Source organism: Carcharhinus amblyrhynchos, chromosome 19 (assembly GCF_965287045.1).
Source record: "Carcharhinus amblyrhynchos chromosome 19, sCarAmb.v2.hapA, whole genome shotgun sequence".
Classification (NCBI taxonomy): domain Eukaryota; kingdom Metazoa; phylum Chordata; class Chondrichthyes; order Carcharhiniformes; family Carcharhinidae; genus Carcharhinus; species Carcharhinus amblyrhynchos.
Genome location: NC_137342.1, coordinates 4,643,267 through 4,663,796, shown reverse-complemented (window position 1 = coordinate 4,663,796; position 20,530 = coordinate 4,643,267). Strand labels below are relative to the sequence as shown.

General features: G+C 43.2%; 1 protein-coding gene across 1 annotated transcript in view; it reads left to right on the top strand.

Annotated features, from left to right (window-relative positions):
• The window catches only part of plxnc1 (plexin C1), a 157,860-nt gene that overhangs the window by 18,589 nt on the left and 118,741 nt on the right, over positions 1–20,530 (top strand). Inside the window, exons 2-4 of the mRNA XM_080207165.1 lie at positions 6,759–6,889; positions 9,613–9,747; positions 16,626–16,726. Of these exons, the coding sequence (XP_080063291.1) occupies positions 6,759–6,889; positions 9,613–9,747; positions 16,626–16,726 (367 nt within the window). The remainder of the gene's footprint in view (positions 1–6,758; positions 6,890–9,612; positions 9,748–16,625; positions 16,727–20,530) is intronic.

The window sequence follows — 20,530 nt, the reverse complement described above, 5'->3', positions numbered from 1 at the left end:
GCAGGAGTAGGCCATCTAGCCCTTCGAGCCTGCCCCGCCATTCAATAAGATCATGGCTGATCTGTTGTGGCTCAGTTCCACTTTCCCGCCCTCTCCCCATAACCCTTAATCCCCTCTCTTATCAAGAACCCATCAACCCGCTTCTTAAAAATATTTAGCGAGGCAGCCTCCACCACTTCAACGGGCAGAGAATTCCAGAGATTCACCACCCTTTGAGTGAAGAAGTTCCTCCTCAACTCCGTTCTAAACCGCCTCCCCTTTATCTTGAGGCTGTGCCCCCTAGTCCTACTGTCTTTTTTGAGCGGGAAGAGTCTCTCCACCTCTATCCTATCCATCCCATTCATCATTTTATACGTCTCAATGAGATCTCCCCTCATTCTTCTAAACTCTAAAGAGTACAAGCCTAGTTTATTCAGCCTCTCCTCATAGCTCAATCCCCTCAACTCCGGTATCAGCCTAGTAAACCTCCTCTGCACTCCCTCCAGGGCCAAAATATCCTTGCGCAGGTGCGGCGCCCAAAACTGCACACAGTACTCCAGCTGCGGCCTCACTCTGTTCAAGGAAGAAGCAGAAAGTCCTGAGGCCATTCTTGTGGGGAATGGAGGTATAAAAGTATTGGATATACATGGTATAGAAGAAGTCGTTGATATGACATAGGGCATCAGAAGCATCAATAGGTCAAAAAGGACTGGATTAGAGGAGAGAGGATAATGTCAAGATGGGAAGAAATGAGTTCAGTGGGGCAGGAACAAGTGGACATGATGGGCCTATCAGGACAGTCCTGTTTGTGGATTTTGGGAAGGAGCTAGAAATGGGCTGTCCGGGGTTGGGAGACTAAGATTGGAAGCTGTGGAGGGAAGATCTCTGGAAGAGGTGAGGTCAGTGACAGTTCTAGAAACAATGGCTTGATGCTTAGTGATGGTGTCATGGTCCAGGGGGAGGTAGGAGGAAATATCTGAGAATTGGTGCTTGGCTTCTGTGAGGTAGAGGCCAGACAAAACAGCCCCACTCACATCAGTGGGTTTGATGACAGTCAGGGTTGGCAAAGTGCAACAAGTTCAGAAGGAGACAGATTAGAGTGGGGTGAGAGGAGCAGAGAAATTGAGATGACTGATGTCACATCATGAGTTCTCAATGAAAAGATCAAGAGACGTAGGAGGCTAGAGGGAGGGTCCATATGGAGGAAGAATACTGGAAGTGGATGAAAGGACCTGTTGCATGAGGGAAGGAATTCTGTCCAGTGAAGTGAGCATGAAGTCAAAGGCGGCGAAAGAGGAATTCAGCAAGGTGTTGAGCCCAAAATTCGCAAGGCTATGAAACCAAGTCCTTGCTGAGTACAGCATATTAAGCCTCAGTGAGGGTAAGGTCAGAGAGTATGATTTGACTTACTATTGTCACATGTAATGGGATACAATAAAAATTATTGTTTCTTGCATGCATCAGAAGGGAAATGGTAAAACATACCGTTCACAAAGTAGATAGGGGAAAAGGAAAGGATAGAGTGCAGAATATAATGTTGCAGTTGCAGATAGGGTGAAGAGAAAAAATGAGCTGAATATCTTATAGGACCATTCAAAAGTCTGATGACAGGTGGGAACAAGCTATTATTGAGTCTGTCGGTACGTGTCTGCCGACTTTTGTATATTTTTCCCAACGGAAGAAGGTGGAAGAGAGTGTATCCGGGGTGCATGGGATCCTTGATTATGGTGGCTGCCTTCTTGGGGCAGCGGGAAGTGTGGATGGAGTCAGTGGATGGGAGGCTGGTTGATGGACTGGGCTTCGTTCACAATCCTTTGTAGTTTCTTGCAGTCTTGGTCAGAGCAGGAGCCATACCATGATGTGATACATCTGAATAGGATGCTTTCAATGGTGCATGTAGAAAAATTGCTAAGAATCGTAGTGGGCATGCCAAATTTCCTTATGAGAAACTAGAGGCATTGCTGAGCTTACTTAACTGTAGAGGTTCTATACATGGCAAGTTCTGTGGTTAGAACGGATAGGGTCTGAAGGACAGGAACCTGTGGAGGTTCCCGGATGGGTTTTGGTATCGATGAGTTGTTGGAGCTTATGTTCCATAAAATCCGAAAGGAAGAGAAAAAGTTTCTTGTTAAGGCATTAGCTGAGACAAATAATGAAATGGAACTGGGAATAAGGACAGCTTTGAGATAGGGTGATTTGATGCTGCTGCAAAGACATATTGCATGTGTGCATGTTGCAGTACATGGCGTTGAGTGTGGATCTCAAGATGCAGTGAGAACAGCAATCTGAGGAGCGTTACATACCTCGGAGAACCTGTAATCCTGGGTGGATTCGAAACATGAGAGGTGGAGCCTCAGTTGGAATCCACATGGGGTAAATGGTGACAGAGACAGTCACTGATGAAGGAAGTATGGCTGTGAAAGCAAGTTTTGGTAAACACCTTGTCAGACATCAGAAGGGAAATGGAAAACAATGAAAGTGGACAGGATGAAAGAGACAAACAGAAATTCTGTTGGAAAGAAGAGCTGTACTTCTTCAGGGTAGGCATTCCTGGAAGTGAAGCGGCTGTGAGTTAAACAGTAAGAAAAAGGGAATTACTGCGGATACTGGAATCTGAAACAAAAACAGAAAATGCTGGAAAATCTCAGCAGGTCTGGCAACATCTGTGGGGAGAGAATAGCTAATGTTTTGAGTCTGGATGACCCTTCATCAGTGCTGTTAAGGATGGCACACGGGCTCACTCGCTTACACATGCACTCGCCTCTTACAAACTGTAATGAACTCAATGACGCCTGTGCAATTTTCCTCTTGGGGTATGAGCTTCCTGATTGAGGTAATGAATACTGCCCAATCAGGGAGTCTCATCTGTATATATATCGAGGAGTGTCAGGCCTACTGGCACTCCAGCTTCTGACTTTGTATTCAAAGCATTCATAGGAGTGGAATTGAGTTTGTAAATCAAGAAAATATGGTGAAGGGACACCAGTCTCTGAAAAGTTCTTTCAGTGGTGATGGGGAAAAAGAAGACCCTAAGGAACTGGTTCGCTAAAAACTGGCTTCACTTGGGTTAAGCCATTTTCAAGTATCACGCCTCTGTTTGGAAAACTGGATTCTTTTGATCCTGCTGTGGAGTACTGGGCCCAATATTTGGAACGCATGCGTTACTTTTTTAGGGCTAATGACATTGTGACAGATGAAAAGCTGAGAACCATTCTTCAGACAGTTTACGGACTGTCAGCACTCGCTGTTATTTTCAGCTTAACTTTCTCGAACGCACCAGATACCAAAATCTTCCAGAAATTTGCGGACCTAGTGAGGGAATATTATGACCTAAGCCACCGCTGATCCTGAGAAGGTCCCGGTTTTACTTGGCACTCCAGGAGATGGGGAGTCTGTTACTGGTTTCCTAACAAGTTTGAGACAAATGGCGTCATAGGTAGATGGGGTCATGAAGAATGCTTTTGGAACATTGGCCTTTATAAATAAAAGTATTGAGTATAAGAGTTGGAATGTTATGGTGAGGTTGTATAAGACATTGGTGAGGCTGAATTTAGAATATCGTGTGCAATTTTGGTCACCTAATTATAGGAAGGATATTATTAAGGTTGAAAGGGTGTGGAGAAGGTTTACAAGGATGTTGTCAGGACTTGAGAAACTGAGTTACAGAGAAAGGTTGAATATGTTGGGACTTTATTCCCTGGAGCATAGAAGAATGAAGGGAGATTTGACAAAGGTGTATAAAATTATGATGGGTATAGGTAGAGTGAATGCAAGCAGGTTTTTTCCACTGAGGCTAGGGAAGAAAAAAACTAGAGGATGTGGGTTAAGGGTGAAGGGGGAAAAGTTTAAAGAGAATATTAGGGGGGACGGGTTCTTCATACAGAGACTGATGGGAGTGTGGAATGAGCTGCCAGATGAAGTGGTAAATGCGGGCTCACTTTTAACATTTAAGAAAAACTTGGACAGGTACATGGATGAGAGGGGTGTGAAGGAATATGGTCCAAGTGCAGGTCACTGGGACTAGGCAGAAAAATGGTTTGGCACAGACAAGAAGGGCCAAAAGGCCTGTTTCTGTGCTGTAATGTTCTGTGGTTCTAAGTGGCGGAAGCATGTGAATTCAGGTTGACGCTTAATGAGATGCTTAAAGACCGTTTGGTATGTGGGTTAAATAATATAACTATCTAAAAATGCCCATTGGCTGAAGCCCAACTGGACTTCAAACAGGTGCCACGCTGGCCTTATCACTGGAAAATGCTGCAAGTGGGGCATATGATTTGCAAGGTATCTCGATGAAAGTGGACATCCATGCCAGTTTGACTGACTACTTGAGCATAGGCAATTACATTGCCTCCCTTAGCAAGTATCTGGATACAGATAAATCCAGATCTGACCACAGTATAGCCCCAATGCAAAGCCAAGCCTTGACCACACAGTCAGCAGTTCTTTCAGAATCCCGCTGGCAAGGCATTGTAATTGCTGCTGGTATACGAAGTTGAAGCAGCAAAATAAGCTCTCAAGACCTAGATTTAGGAAAACGACATATAGACCAGTGTCCAGGAAAGTGCACAGCCTGAAAGGTTACCAACTTTTCATGTGGAGCAAGTAAATTTCAAAGCAATGTCCAAGTCGGATCCAATTCAGATAACCGTAAATGAATATCCAATATTAGTAGAGGTCGATACAGGTATGGCCATATCGGCGGTGAATTAGTCAGTGTTCAGTAAAATTCTCACTGGACTCCAACCCTTAAGTTTATCAAGACTGAAGACCTATACAGGGGACCCGCTGAGAAATGTGGGTACAACCTTTGTTCCTGTCTCTCACAAAAGACATTGGTTCACTTACCATTAATGGAGTGGAGGGCTTGGCCTGAGCTGAATGGTGTGAAACTGTAAATAAAGGGAATCTGTTGCAGGGGCACCAGCCTCTGAGGAGTTACTTCACAAATTCCCCCTCACACCCAAACTGACCTCTTCCGTGCACACTCATTTTTGTGCAGACTCGTTGAAACACACACACTCATCCTGATACATTCTCACTGTCCTTTTTCAAATCATTCTCCCCTCCTTTTCCAAGGCCCCAATTGTGCCCACTCCTCCTTTCCCAAGGCCCCACTGCCTCTGGGCCACACACACAAGCTGTCCTTACTGTCCCACTTTTGACCGATTTGTCTCCTGCCAGCTCCCACCTTAATTGGCCATCGAATAAATCAAATGCACCAATTACAGCAAGGCCTCTCAGAGCACTAGATACTAATAGGCCAATTAATCAGCTTGCTCTGACTGGCCCATTTGATTTGACTAATTCTTTTAAAATTTTGTGCATACAAACCGGCGTTTGCCAGCCATGTGACAACCTCCAGCTTTGTGAATCCCCTGGAGACCCTTGACAAACCCTGGGGTCTGAGGACCCCAGTTCGGAAATGAACACTTGTCATAGGGAATGACAAAATGGTAGAGATTTTGAACAAATACATCTGTCTTCACTGTAGAAGACACAAGTTGTACACCAGAAACAGAAAGTAACCCAGGTGATAGCTTTTGACCTGGAAGCAGTACAGAAAGCAACATTTGTGATTTCTTTATCATGTCTAAAATCCATAATTTCCAGCCACTGGTGCCAAGCAAGCCACTGAGATAATTGGGAAGAGTTAACAACAGAAAATGCACTTAGAAAATTGTAGTATAGTCAAACAAAGTAAATATGATTTTACGAAAGAGAAATCACATTTGACAAATCTGTTTTGAGTGTTTTGGGGATATAACTTAGTGGGGTAGATAAAGGGGAAGTAGTAGATGTTTCTACTTTGGGTTTGAGGAAGTATTCATTAAAGTGCCACACAAAATAATAATGGCTCATGAAGACAAGAACATTACAGTAGCATGAACTGGTTAACAGACAGGATAAAAGGGGGCATTTTTGAGTTTGCAGACTGTGACAAGTGGAGTGCTGCAACTTCTTATCTGTGCATTTATATTTGCCCTGATAATGTGCCAGAATGTTTCCACAGATAATTTTGTGAGAAATCTTATTTTATGATCTTGTGAGAAGATCATTCACTATACCTGCTGAGTTCACTTTATTAATCTACTCTGCAAAACAGTCAACTCTCCAAATAAATCCCTTACATTTCATCAAACATGACTTCTCTCTTTCCATCCTATGCTGGCTATTTTTGGTTAAAGAATATATCTCATAATGCTCACTAGTTTGATTTTGATTTCTAGATTTTAAAAGGTTGTCTGCAGACTTATTGGTCAATGGCTAATCTGTGTCCACTTCTCTCTCCTTGATCTAGGGTCTTGCATCAATAACTCACTAACCATACCACATCTATATGTCAGGAATCTTCAAAACTTCTGGCCAGACGACATCTCTGCTGTCTGTCTGTCTCTGAAGAAAATAGTAACAGGACAAGAGAGAGAGAGGGAAAGATGCTCAGAGAGAATGAAAGAAATGAAGAGAGAGAGAAATGAAGGCAATAAGAGATAAGGATGTCGAGAGATACGGAGCAAAAGAGAGGCATCAGTGCGAGTCAGCGAGAGACAGAAACCGAGATAAAAAGAACCAAAGCACAGCGAAAGAGAAGTACAGAGATAGAATGAGAGATAGAGACAAAGGAAAAAATAGTGAGCGAGAAAGCGTTGTTAAACAATTGATTTTCCAGAGCTTTTCTTGACATTTCAAATTGTGTCTGATCAAAATGAAATAAGAATACTCCTAGCATTAATTTCAGCTTTATTGTCTTTTTGACGTATTTTTATCACTATTTTAGGAAGCCAATGAAACCTTACCTCCAATCCACAACAAAGCAGTGTTTGGATGTCCTGGATTACGCTCTGTGTCAGCCACCATTGTAAAAGACTGGATTGTTCTATTTCTTGGGACAGAGAATGGACAACTAATTAAGGTCAGAATCGATGTTTGTGGATAAATTAAATTTTTGTCCAAAATGAAATATAACCAACTGGAAGCCATCACCTGCTGCTTTCTATTAAAGGAACCATGCACATCCCCACCCCACCGCTTAACCTCAGTCCCTCATTAAAAGGGAGCATGACCTTGTTCTTTGTGCCCCAGATACACTGTATTGATGCTGCTGGGGGCACGCTGCATAGCTACTGTCTCCCCCAGCATGAGTGTAGAAGGTTGGGAGAGATGGGAGGTGTGCAATTACAGTGAAGGTAAGTCTGTCAAGTTTTGCAATCTCCATCAGAAGTCATAGACCTACAGTTCCTCACCAATGAAATATATAAATGAAAAGCACCATGTTCATATATATTGTTCTATTCCTCTCCCCTTCTCGCTCACTGCCCCCCCTCTCTGTAAGCTGTCCTTATTGAGACAAATAGGGTTCTCAGGGGGTGTGACAAGTTGAGAGGTTGTTTCCCCTTGCGGGAGAGTCTAGGACCAGAGGGCATGATCTCAGAATTAGGGGTTGCCTGTTTAAGACAGAGATGAGACTTTATAAGACCCTTGTCAGGCCTCATTTAGAGTATTGTGCGCAGTTCTGGTCGCCTCACTATAGGAAAGATGTAGAAGCTATTGAGAGGGTACAGAGGAGATTTACAAGGATGTTGTCTGGACTGGGAGGCATGCCTTATGAAGTTAGGTTGAGGGAGCTGGGACTCTTTTCCCTGGAGAGACGAAGGTTGAGAGGCGACCTGATAGAAGTTTACAAAATGTTGAGAGGAATAGATAGGGTGGACTCTCAGAGGCTATTTCCCCGGGTTGAAATGGTTGCTACGAGAGGACACAGATTTAAGGTGCAAGGAGGGAAGTTCAGAAGTGATGTTAGGGGTAAGTTTTTCACTCAGAGGGTGGTGAGTGAATGGAATCGGCTGCCGTCAGTGGTGGTGGAGGCGAACTCGCTGGGGTCTTTTAAAAGACTTCTGGATGAGTATATGGGGTTTAATGAGATTGAGGGTTATAGATAGGTCTGTAGGTTGGTAGGTGTTGATGTGATCGGCGCAACTCGTGGGCCGAAGGGCCTGTTTGTGCTGTAGTGTTCTATGTTCTATGTTCTATGAGGAGGAATCCCTTCTTTCAGAGGGTGGTTAAACTGTGAGATTCTTTACTGCTGAGGGCTGTGGAGGCTGGTCGTTCAAGACTGAGATAGCCAGACTTTTAGTCGGTCAGAGAGTCAGGGGTTATGAGGATAAGACGGGAAAGTGGAATTGAACATTATCATTTCAGATCAGCCATGATTTCGTTGAATAGTAGAGGAAACTCGATGGGCCGAATTACCTACTTCTGCATCTTATGGTCCAAAATATAATCTAATCCTCCGGTAAATGCACCTCAGTTCAAACGCTGCATGTGACTGTTGAAAAGATGTCAGTTGCGAGGAGTCCATTTGCTATGAATTGATTTCAGTAATCTCTAACTGGATAGAGTGAGTGATGGAGCAGTAGAGAGTTAATTCACAACTTTGACTACAGACAACGCTGCAAATTACTATTTGGTGTTCTAAACAAGATTAATCATGGGTAATCTGACATTTTACAATCACCCCAGTGTCATTAGAATAAAGAAAATTACAGCACGGAACAGGCCCTTCAGCCCTCCAAGCCTGCACCAACCATGCTGCCTGACTGAACTAAAACCTCCTACCCTTCCAGGGACCATATCCCTCTTCCCATTTTATTCATGCATTTGTCCAGACCCCCCCTTAAAAGTCACTATCGTATCTGCCCCGGCAGCGAGTTCCAGGCACCCACCACCTTCTGTATAAAAAACTTGCCTCGTATATCTCCTTTAAACCTTGCCCCTTGTACCTTAAACCTATGCCCCATAGTAATTGACTCTTCCACTCTGGGACTATCCACTTTGTCCAAGCTCCTCATGACGTTGTAGACTTTTCTCAGATCACCCCTCAAGCTCTGTCGTTCCAGTTAGAACAAATCAAGTTTCTCCAACTTCTCCTCATTGCTAATGCCCTCCATACCAGGCAACATCCTGGTAAATCTTTTCTGTACCCTCCACATCTTTCTGGTAGTGTGGTGACCAGAATTGAACACTATATTCCAAGTGCGGCTTAACTAAAGTTCTATAAAGCTGCAACATGACTTGCCAATTTTTAAACTCAATGCTCCGGCTGATGAAGGCAAGCATGCCGTCATTAGAACTGACTATTTCTAATTGCCCTGCATCTTTACATACTTCCCTTTGCTTAAATCTGAAAGTAATAAAGAAATAAGTGTTGCATTTGGGGGCGGTTTAGAACAGAGTTGAGGAGGAACTTCTTCACTCAAAGGGTGGTGAATCTCTGGAATTCTCTGCCCGTTGAAGTGGTGGAGGCTGCCTTGCTAAATATTTTTAAGACGCGGGTTGATAGGTTTTTGATAGGCAAGGGGATTAAGGGTTATGGGGAGAGGGCGGGAATGTGGAGCTGAGACACGACAGATCAGCCATGATCTTATTGAATGGTGGGGCAGGCTCGAAGGGCTAGATGGCCTACTCCTGCTCCTATTTCTTATGTTCTTATGTTCTTATTTATAAAGCATCTGCCACAACTATAGGACATCCCTAAGCTCATTATCCAGGCAAAGATGTACTATTGAAGTGTAGTCACCGTTGTAATTTAAGCAGATGCAACTCTAGAGGCAGATTTGTTAACTTTATTTTTTGCAGCTGATTATGGACAGAGAAATGAATGTTATTCGCCCAATTGTTCTACATGAATTGAAAAGTGAAGCTTCAATTCTTCACAAAGCGATATTTGATGCTTTGGACCCAAATTATTTGTATCTAGCAGCTGAGATGGAGGTAAGCTGATGATCTCCTTGTACATTTTATCATAGCATTCTTGTTGTGATCAATTTGTTTAATTTATTCTTGAGATGTGAGTGTCATTGGCAAGGCTGGTGCATATTACCCCTCCCAATTTGCCCTGAGAAGATTATGGTGGGTGTTCCTGTTATGCTTGTCATTGTTTGGCATCACTGAGTGTAATAATTAAGGAAACAACTGGAAAGGAACAACATTTTACTTATATGACCATAAGATGTAGGAGCACAATTAGGACTTTCGGCTCATTGAGTCTGCTCTGCCATTCAATCATGGCTGATAAGTTTTACCAATCAAGAACTTATCTAGCTCTGTCTTAATTACACTCAATGACTGTCCACCACAGCCTTTTGTGGCAATGAATTCCATAGATTCACCACCCCTCTGGTTGAAGAAATTCTTCCATATCTCAATTCTGAAGAGGTTGTCCCTTTACTCTGAGGCTATGCCCTTGATCCTAGTCTCTCCTACGAATAGAATATCTTCCCCACATCCACTCTATGCAAGTCTTTCATTCTGCAAGTTTCAACGAGATCCCCCTCATCTTTCTAAACTCCATCGAGCACAGACCCAGAGTCCTCAGATACACCTCATACGTCAAACTTTTCATTGTCAAATCATTTTCATGAACCTCCTCTGGACCCTCTCCAAGGCCAGACTATCCTTCCTTAAATACCGGGTCCAAAATTGCTCACAATGTTCTAAATGTGGTCTGACCAGAGCCTTATAAAGCCTCAACAGTACATTTCTGCATTTGTATTCAAGTCTATTGTTCCTTGATAGTGGCTCCTGTCCTCTGGGAATATTCCTCTCGGTATCATTGCAGTATATTTTCATTACTGTTTGGAAAATGGCGTAAGCCGACGATATCCCCCAAAAGGTAAACGAGAATGCTCATACAACCCTATGCATGTGTTTACCATCATGCATTTTCTGGATGATGCTTCTAATTCCAATTGGAGGTAGGCATGGCTCACATCCAGTTTTGTAAACATATAGCCCCTCAACCAATTTTATGTATAGGTCCTCTATTTGCAGCATCGGGTATTTGTCCAATTAGGAAACCCCCTGGGGGGGGTGCGGTGTCAGGGAGGCAGATGCATGGCCATTTTCCCCTCTGCTACTGCCAGGCTGTGGAGGAAGGGTCCTTCAAGGTTCCTGAGAGTTGGATGGGTTTGGGCTGGGGCCAAGGAGTTGACCTCTCAATTCTCTGCTGGGATGGAGGGTCTCATCGCTATTCTGCCCCTTCTAGCCCTAGCAAACCTAAAGATCACCCCTGGTATGGTGATTCAGGAAGCCCTGTGATCAACATGAATGGGTTCTGAAAGAAATGGCAGAGGTGATAGCGGATGCCTTAGTAATTACTTATCAAAATTCACTGGACTCTGGGGAAGTGGCAGAAGATTGGAAAACGGCTAATGTTATGCCGCTGTTTAAAAAAGGTAGCAGACAAAAGGCAGGGAATTATAGGCCGGTTAGTTTAACGTCCGTAGTTGGAAAAATGCTAGAATCCGTCATCAAAGAAGAAATAGCGAGGTACCTAGAAAAGAACGTTTGATCAAGCAGACGCAGCACGGATTTGTTAAGGGGAAGTTGAATTTATTGGATTTCTATGAGGATGTGACGACTGTGGTAGACAGAGGGGAACCGGTGGATGTGGTGTTTTTAGATTTCAAGAAGGCATTTGATAAGGTGCCTCACAAAAGGTTGCTGTAAAAGGTTAGGGTGCACGGAGTTGGGGGTAAGGTGTTAGTGTGGATAGAGGATTGGTTGTCTAATAGGAAGCAGAGAGTTGGAATCAGTGGGTGCTATTCTAGTTGCAGTTGGTGACTAGTGGAGTGCCACAGGGATCGGTGCTGGGGCCTCAACTGTTTACCATTTATGTAGATGATCTGGAGGAGGGGGCTGAGTGTAGGGTAATGAAATTTGCTGATGACACGAAGATGAGTGGAAATGCAAATTGTGTGGAGGACGCGGAAAGTCTGCAGAGTGATCTGGATAGGCTGAGTGAGTGGACGAGTGGGCAGATGGAGTATAATGTTAGCAAATGTGAGGTTATCCACTTTGGTAGAAATAATAGTAGGAGGGATTATTATTTAAAAGGCAAAAAGCTGCAGCATGCTACGGTGCAGAGAAGGTGATCAAGAAGGTGGATGGAATGTTGGCCTTTATAGCGAGGGAGATAGAATATAAAAGCAAGGAGGTCTTGCTGCAACTGTACAGGGCACTGGTGAGGCCACAACTGGAGTACTGTGTGCAGTTTTGGTCGCCGCATTTGTGAAAGGATATATTGGCCTTGGAGGGAGTGCAGAGAAGGCTCACTAGGCTGATACCAGAGATGAGGGGGTTAGCATATGAAGAGAGATTGAATAGACTGGGTCTGTACTCGTTGGAGTTTAGAAGGTTGATGGGGGGCTCTTATAGAGACATATAAGACTTTAATATAATACATGAGAAGACTTTGGCGGATAGGATCAAGGAGAACCCTAAAGCTTTCTATAGGTATGTCAAGAATAAGAGATTGGTTAGGGCAAGATTAGGGCCAGTCAGAGACAGTAGTGGGAAGTTGTGCGTGGAGCCTGAAGAGATAGGAGAGGCACTAACGCAGGAAAAAGTCAATGTAGTCGAGGAGAATACTGAGATACAGGCTCTTAGATTAGACGGGATTGAGGTACATAAGGAGGAGGTGTTAGCAATTCTTGAGAGTATGAAAATAGATAAGTCCCCTGGGCCGGATGGGATTTACCCTAGGATTCTCTGGGAGGCTAGGGAGGGGATTGCAGAGCTTTGGCTTTGATCTTCATGTCATCATTGGCTACAGGTATAGTGCCGGAAGATTGGAGGATAGCAAATGCTGTCCCCTTGTTCAAGAAGGGGAGTAGAGACTATCCTGGGAATTATAGACCGGTGAGCCTTACTTCTGTTGTGGGCAAAGTTTTGGAAAGAATTAAAAGGGATAGGATTTATAGTCATCGAGAGAGAAATAAATTGATTAGGGATAGTCAACACAGTTTTGTGAAGGGTAGGTCGTGCCTCACAAACCTTATCGAGTTTGTTGAAAAGGTGACCAAAGAGGTGGATAACGGTAAGGCAGTTGATTTGGTGTATATGGATTTTAGCAAAGCATTTGATAACGTTCCCCATGGTAGGCTATTGCAGAAAATGCAGATGCATGGGACTGAGGGTGATTTAGCAGTTTGGATCAGGAATTGGCTAGCTGATAGAAGACAGAGGGTGGTGGTTGATGGGAAATATTCAACCCGGAGTTCAGTTACAAGTGGTGTACCTCAGGGATCTGTTTTGGGGCCACTGCTGTTTGTCATTTTTATAAATGACCTAGATGAGGGTGTAGAAGGATGGGTTAGTGAATTTGCTGACGACACCAAAGTCAGAGGAGTTGTAGACAGTGAGGATGGATGTTACAGTTTGCAGAGGGACATAGACAAGCTGCAGAGCTGGGCTGAGAGGTGGCAAATGGAGTTTAATGCGGAAAAGTGTGAGGTGATTCACTTTGGTAAGAGTAACAGGAGTACAGAATATAGGGCTAATGGAAGGACTCTTGTTAGTGTCGACGAGCAGAGAGATCTCGGTGTACATGTGCATAGATCCCTGAAAGTTGGCACCCAGGTTGATAAAGTTGTTAAGAAGGTGTACGGTGTGTTAGCTTTTATTGGTAGAGGGATTGAATTTTGGAGCTGTGAGGTCATGTTGTAACTGTACAAAACTCTGGTGCGGCTGCACTTGGAGTATTGCGTACAGTTCTGGTCGCCGCATTATAAGAAGGATGTGGAGGCATTGGAAAGGGTGCAGAGGAGGTTTACCAGGATGTTGCTTGGTATGGTGGGAAGGTCTTTTGAGGAAAAGCTGAGGGACTTGAGGTTATTTTCGTTAGAGAGAAGAAGGTTAAGAGGTAACCTAATTGAGGCATACAAGATGATCAGAGGGTTAGATAGGGTGGACAGTGAGAGCCATTTTCCTCGGATGGTGATGGCTAACACGAGGGGACATAGCTTTAAATTAAGGGGTGGTAATCATGGGACAGATGTCAGAGGTAGGTTCTTTACTCAGAGGGTAGTAAGGGCGCAGAATGCCCTGCCTGCAGCAGTTGTGGATTCGCCAACTTTAAGGGTGTTCAAATGGTCAGTGGATAGGCATATGGATAACATTGGAATAGTTAGGCTAGCAGGCCATTAGATTGGTTTCACTGGTCGGCGCAACATCGATGGCCGAAGGGCCTGTACTGTGCTGTAATGTTCTATGTTCTATAAGATAATGAAGGGGCTAGATAGGGTAGAGGTAGAGAGATTCTTCCAACTTAGACAGGATAGCAGAACTAGAGGGCACAGCCTCAAAATAAGGGGAGGGAGCAGTTTAGATTGCAGTTGAGGAGGAACTTCTTCACTCAAAGGGTGGTGAGTCTCTGGAATTCTCTGCCCATTGAAGTAGTGGAGGCTACCTCACTGAATATATTTAAGTCATGGGTAGATAGGTTTCTGATAGTCAAGGGAATTAAGGGTTATGGGGAGAAAGCAGGAAAGTGGAACTGATCCACTTCAGATCAGCCATGATCTTGTTGAATAGCAGGGCAGGCTCGAAGGGCTAGATGGCCTAATCCTGCTCCTATTTTTTATGTTCTTATGTTCACAGCGGTTAGCACCTCTGCTTCACAACAGTCGGGTTCAATTCCGGCCTCGGGTCACTGTATGTGTGGAGTTTGCACATTCTTCCCGTGTTTCGTGGGTTTCCCCCAGGTGCTCCAGTTCCCTCCCACAGTCCAATCAATTGCGAGTCAGTGCAAACATGCCCCCGAGCTTCTAGTTGCCTGTCTTTTTAATTCTCTACTGCACACCTACTCTAATCTGTCAAACTGCACTGTTCCAATGAAGCTCAATGGAAGTTTGAGAACTACAAACCTTGTAGTTTGACTGGGTGCTTTATCACCTTCCAGACTTAATATTGAATTCAACTAATCTGGATCGTAACCATTTTGATTGGGTTTTTTCAGACATCTCTAGACTCATCTTCGGTTTCTTCACTTTTACTTTTCTCTTTTATCTTGCACCATCATCCATTTTGTCATTTACTCACTCCTTCCTTCCACCTTATTACATACCTCTCTTTTTATTTCATATTTCCAACACTCGTATTTCACTTTTGTTTTAATGCTGATGTTTTTGAATTCGTCTCTAGATCACAATTGCTCTTTCTCGCTTTTTAATATCTTCACTCGATGTTTTCATCCTGTTTTCAAGTGAACAGACTTTTGTTAATGTCTTTCCTCCTGTTTGTTCCTCTGAAACTCTGGGCATGATTTTCCAGCCGCACTTGCCCAAGGCCGAAAAATCCCGCTCAAAATCCATGGATCGTTGCATAGTTTGTGTCCCGCCCATTACAGTTCCCTTGGTGGACAGGACTGGAAAATTCTGCCCCCTGTCTTGAAATGTTTTGCTGCTTTCAAATATTGCTGTGGAAACATACAATAAAAACATTTGATGCCAAGCCTGGAATTGAATCACAACTTCGAGGGTGATAGCCTGTGTGGAGTTTGCACGTTCTCCACGTATCTGTGTGGATTTTCTCCAGATGCTCCGGTTTCCTCCCATATTCCAAAGATGTGCAGGTTAGGTGGATTGCCCATGCTAAATTGCCCCTTGGTGTCCTAAGATGTTAGGGGAATTGGTGGGGTAAATGTGTGGGTTTATGGGGATGAGATAGGTAAGATACTCTTTCAGAGAGTTGGTGCAGACTCAATGAGCCAAATGACCTCCTTCTGCACTGTAGGAATTCTATGATTCTATGAATATAATAAAGTCACTCCATCTTCTGCAAATGTTGCTTCTTAGAAATGTTCGGACTGTGTCAGTGAGACTTAAGCTCTGTTTTCTGTATCTTTCTCCATCTAGCTCTCTTCTATTTTCTTGTACGGGTAAGACTAGTAGACAAGATTACAAACCACACAAGTGTTGATGGAAGCATCTCTCATCACCACTTTTAGCAAAACAACATTTCGACTTGTAAGTTTGCTGGCATGTAAGCTGAGTAGAGTGTTTTCTAATTATAGTGCAGTTGACTGTTGTTACATTTCTGTTGTAGATGTGCTTGATAAGTGCAGCATTTGCACATTACATTTGGGCTTTATTTAAAGTGAATTTAAGTGTGAACAACGGCTTCAGAATTTACAAATGGAATTGCTACCATTGAGCCATTGAATGCAGAAAGAGAGCTAAAATTTGGAAGTATATCTTAATTTTTTCATTGTCTCTGGGTCAAAATGCTAGAACTCCCTCCCTAACAGCACTGAGGGTATATCTACACCACATGAACTGCAGGCTTCAACAATGCAGCTCAACATCATCTTCTTGAGGATGTTTCGGTATGAGCAACAGATGCTGCCCTTGTTAATGATACCCACATCTAAAGAATGAATGAAACCTACATTGTGTTTGTTATTAATTGTATCTTTACAATTCTTATGTTCACATCTCAAATGAAATTTCATTTGTCATATGCCTGCCCATTTTTTGAACCTGGCTGTCTTTCTGTCTTTTTTCCCTTCAGTATTCCCTTCCCAAAAGCCTTATGTTTGTATCATCAGCAAATTTAGAGATTGTGTTTCCCATTGCCTAACTCCAAATGATCTTAAAATCTAGCACTGTCCCTGGAAAATTCCACTTCCAACACTGCTCCACTCCAAGAAATACCTGTTAAGTCTGGATTTCCTGTCCATCAATCAATTTTCTGTCCATGTTGTGACATTTTCTCTAATGCAGCAAGACTGAATTAAGTGACGTGCAAATGAATAGAATCAGTCTGTGAGTAATGAGTATCCTAAAGTTGTCTTGTTCTTGTGTCTGTAGGTCAGAAGGATAAAAGTGGCTTCCTGTGCCCAATACAAGACGTGCGCTGATTGCTTGTCTGCACAAGATCCATACTGTGGTTGGTGCACTCTGGAGAAAAGGTCTGTTTAGTGAAGGTTATCAGTAAAACTGTCCAACTCTTACAATATTCTGCTGTCTCCATGCTTCATTGGTGTTGCTCCAATTTGTAACAATAACAAAATATTTTATGAGCAGGATAATCTATTTTCCCCAGAAAGCACATCCTCTTTAGACTGGATTTCACAGCTGATTTTGGATTGTACTGTTTTTACCACCTGGACAAATCTTTCTGCTATTTCTTGAGATAACAAATGATTTGTGTTCACTGGAATTTCCAATGCATGCAAACTACTCCCAACTTATTCATCATTCTTGTCTCCTTCAAAAATAGGTTTTTGATTTGTTCAATATTTAGCTTTTGCTGAAACATAGTTATTGTTCACTAAAAAATGTCCCCAAATACAGAATGAAATTTTTATTTTATTTCTATCCATATTTTGTATTTAAATTTCATACTTCATTATTAATTTTCTCTCTCACCCATTTTACATTTTTTGTGATGTATACCAGTCTGCATTTATTGGCCTCCCAAGTGGAAAAGATTTGTACAACTTGGTGATCTGCTGTGTCATTAATGATCATAGTGGAGGAATTGGAGACACATGTAGACCAGAGTAGGTAATAAGAATGGGTGGGATTTTCTGGCCACACTCGCCCCAAAGGTGGAGAACCTTGCCTGAGGTCAGTGGACCCGGCGCTGCCGCCACCGCGCTCCCCCCCCCACCCCCAGGATGGAAAAATTCCCTCCAACATGTTTCTTTCCGAGTAGGATATTACTTGCCCGGTTCAGTTATTGCTCCAGGATGAATTTTATTTTACTCTTCTTGTGAAGTTAGGAGAAGCAGGAGAGCTTGTCCACCTCCACAGGACTGATTCCCCACTTGTCACAGTCCAAATTAACTCCTCTCCCAGGTCTTAACGTTAGACAAGCTGGTTGTGGAGCAGCAACCAGTGACAGCAGCTTGAGCCGAGATAAGTGATAAGGCGTGAGGACAAACTTCCTTCATTCTTGAGCCTCTCGGTTTGGGGTGGGTGCTGACCACTGACTAATTTCTGCGCTATTATTCTAAATTTATTTTCTCCTTCCTTGTGGGCTTGTATTGTCTAATTTGGTTGTAGGATCATTTTTCAGAACACTGCATTCTCACCACTTGATAACCAACTGTAAGGACAGTTTTACAGCATATTGTGAACCCCAAATTGTCGGCTAATCAGAGAGAGGCAGCATGGATTTGTACCGGGAAGGTGAAGTCTGACAGATCTGCTTGAACACATCAAAGTAGTGGATTGGGGAATGTTTGTAGATGTAATTGTGATGGCTTTCAAAAAATCATTTAATGTATTCCCTCATTACTGTTCCTCCGGCCATCGTTTGACTTTTGGCCAAAATGAACTTCATGGATTGAAGGCAAATTAGTGACCTGGTTGTGGAATTGACTGAACCAAAGGAGACAGAGAGTAGAGATAGTGAGCAGGTACTCTATTCGGCAATGAAATGCCCATTGGTATACTGCAGGAACTTGTTTTGGACATCAGCTATTCGCTATATTAATGGCTTTGGATGATGGGATAGAGAGCTACATATACGAATTTGCTGATGCTACAAAGATGGGAGAAATTCCAAGTAGTGTAGATGAGAGCAGAATTGTGACAACGTGGGCAAATGTCAGGTCATCCACTTTGGATCTTAAAATGATAGAACAGGATACATTCTGAATGGTGAAAAATTAGAAATAGTGGTGGTCCAAAAAGACTTGGTGTTTGTGTACACATATTAAAATGTCTACAACAGATAGAGAAAATAGAACAAAAACAGATAGAACAAAAATTATAATGGAATGCTGGCCTTTATAATTAGAGGACTAGAATACAGAGGGGTAGAAAATCATAATTCAACTACACAATATCTGGTTAGAACGCATCTAGAATACTATGAGCAGTTCTGGGCACCTCAACCTTAGGAAGGATATATTAGCTATGGAGGAACTGCAGTGTAGGTTAACCAGAATGATATGCGGGTTAAAGTATAAAGACTGCGGCATGGTGGCACAATGATTAAAATATAATGAGTGGCATGGTGACACAGTGGTTTGCACTTCAACCTTTTAGCACCAGGGACTGGGTTCAATTCCAGCCTTGGATGACTGGAGAGGTTGGAGAAACTTAGTTTGTTCTCACTGGAACAATGGAGGTTAAGGGGGCGACCTGATAGAAGTCTACACGATTATGAGGGGCATGGACAGAGTGGATAGTCAGAAGCTTTTTCCCAGGGTGGAAGAATCAATTACTCGGGGACATAGATTTAAGGTGCGAGGAGGTTTAAGGTTTAAAGGAGATGTATGAGGCAAGCCAAATGGCACCTCCTGCACTATAGGGATTCTATGGTTCTATGGAGAGAGTTTATAGAATTTAGAAGGTTAAGGGGTGATTTGATCAAAATTTTCAAGCTATTAAAGAGAACAATGGGTAGATTATGAGAAACTATTTCTGCTGGTTGGGAACTTTAGGCCAAGGAGACATAATCAGCAAATTGGATCATGACATTTCAGCTGTGAAATAAGGAAATACTGGCTCTGCAAGAATGGTAAAAATTTGGAACTCTCTTCTACCTGTTCTGCTATAATGCTTGATAAATTGTTAATTTTAATACTAATATTATAGATTTTTAACAACCAAAAGATATGGGGTGCGATTCTCCCATCAAGGTTCTCAGTGCTGAATTTGCGGGAAAGCTGGTGTAAATCACGATTGTTTTTTAGTAGGCATTCACACTCGAATCTCCCATACTCTGTGCAATGCAGAAGTAAACACGGTGAGAAGTCTCACAACACTAGGTTAAAGTCCAACAGGTTTATTTGGTAGCATAAGCCACTAGCTTTTGGAGCGTTGCCGCTTCATCAGGTGAATGGGATCTCAGTTCACAAACAGGGCATATAAAGACACAAACTCAATTTACAAAATAATGGTTGGAATGTGAGTCTTTACAGGTAATCAAGACTTAAAGGTACAGATCATGTGAGTGGAGAGAGGGTTAAGCACAGGTTAAAGAGATGCGTACTGTCTCCAGCCAGGACAGCTGGTGAGATTTTGCAAGACCAGGCAAGCCATGAGGGTTGTATGCCATGAACCCAGTTGAGGCTGTCCTCATGTGTGCGGAACTTGGCTATCAGTCTCTGCTCAGCGACTCTGCGTTGTCGTGTGTCGTGAAGACCGCCTTGGAGAACGCTTACCCGCAGATCAGAGGCCAAATGCCTGTGACTGCTGAAGTGTTCCCCATCAGGAAGAGAACTCTCTTGCCTGGTGATTTGTCGAGCAGTGTTCATTCATCCATTGTCGTAGCGTCTGCATGGTCTCCCCAATGTACCATGCCTTGGGATATCCTTTCCTGCAGCGTAAAAGGTAGACAACGTTGGCTGAATTGCAAGTGTATGTACTGTGTACTTGGTGGATGGTGTTCTCACATGAGATGATGGCATCTGTGTCAATGATCCGGCAGGTCTTGCAGAAGTTACTGTGGCAAGGTTACGTGATGTTGTGGCCGCTGTTCTCATGAAGGCTGGGCAGTTTGCTGCGGACAGTGGTCTGTTTGAGGTTGTGCGGTTGTTTGAAGGCAAGATGTGGGGATGGCCTTGGCAAGATGTTTGTCTTCATCAATCACATGTTGAAGGCCCTGGAGAAGATTCGTAGCTTCTCCACTCCAGGGAAGTACTGGACGACGAATGGTACTCTGACCGCCATGTCCCATGTTTGTCTTCTGAGGAGGTCGGTGTGGTTTTTCGCTGTGGCACGTTGGAACTGTCGATCGATGAGTTGAGTGCCGTACC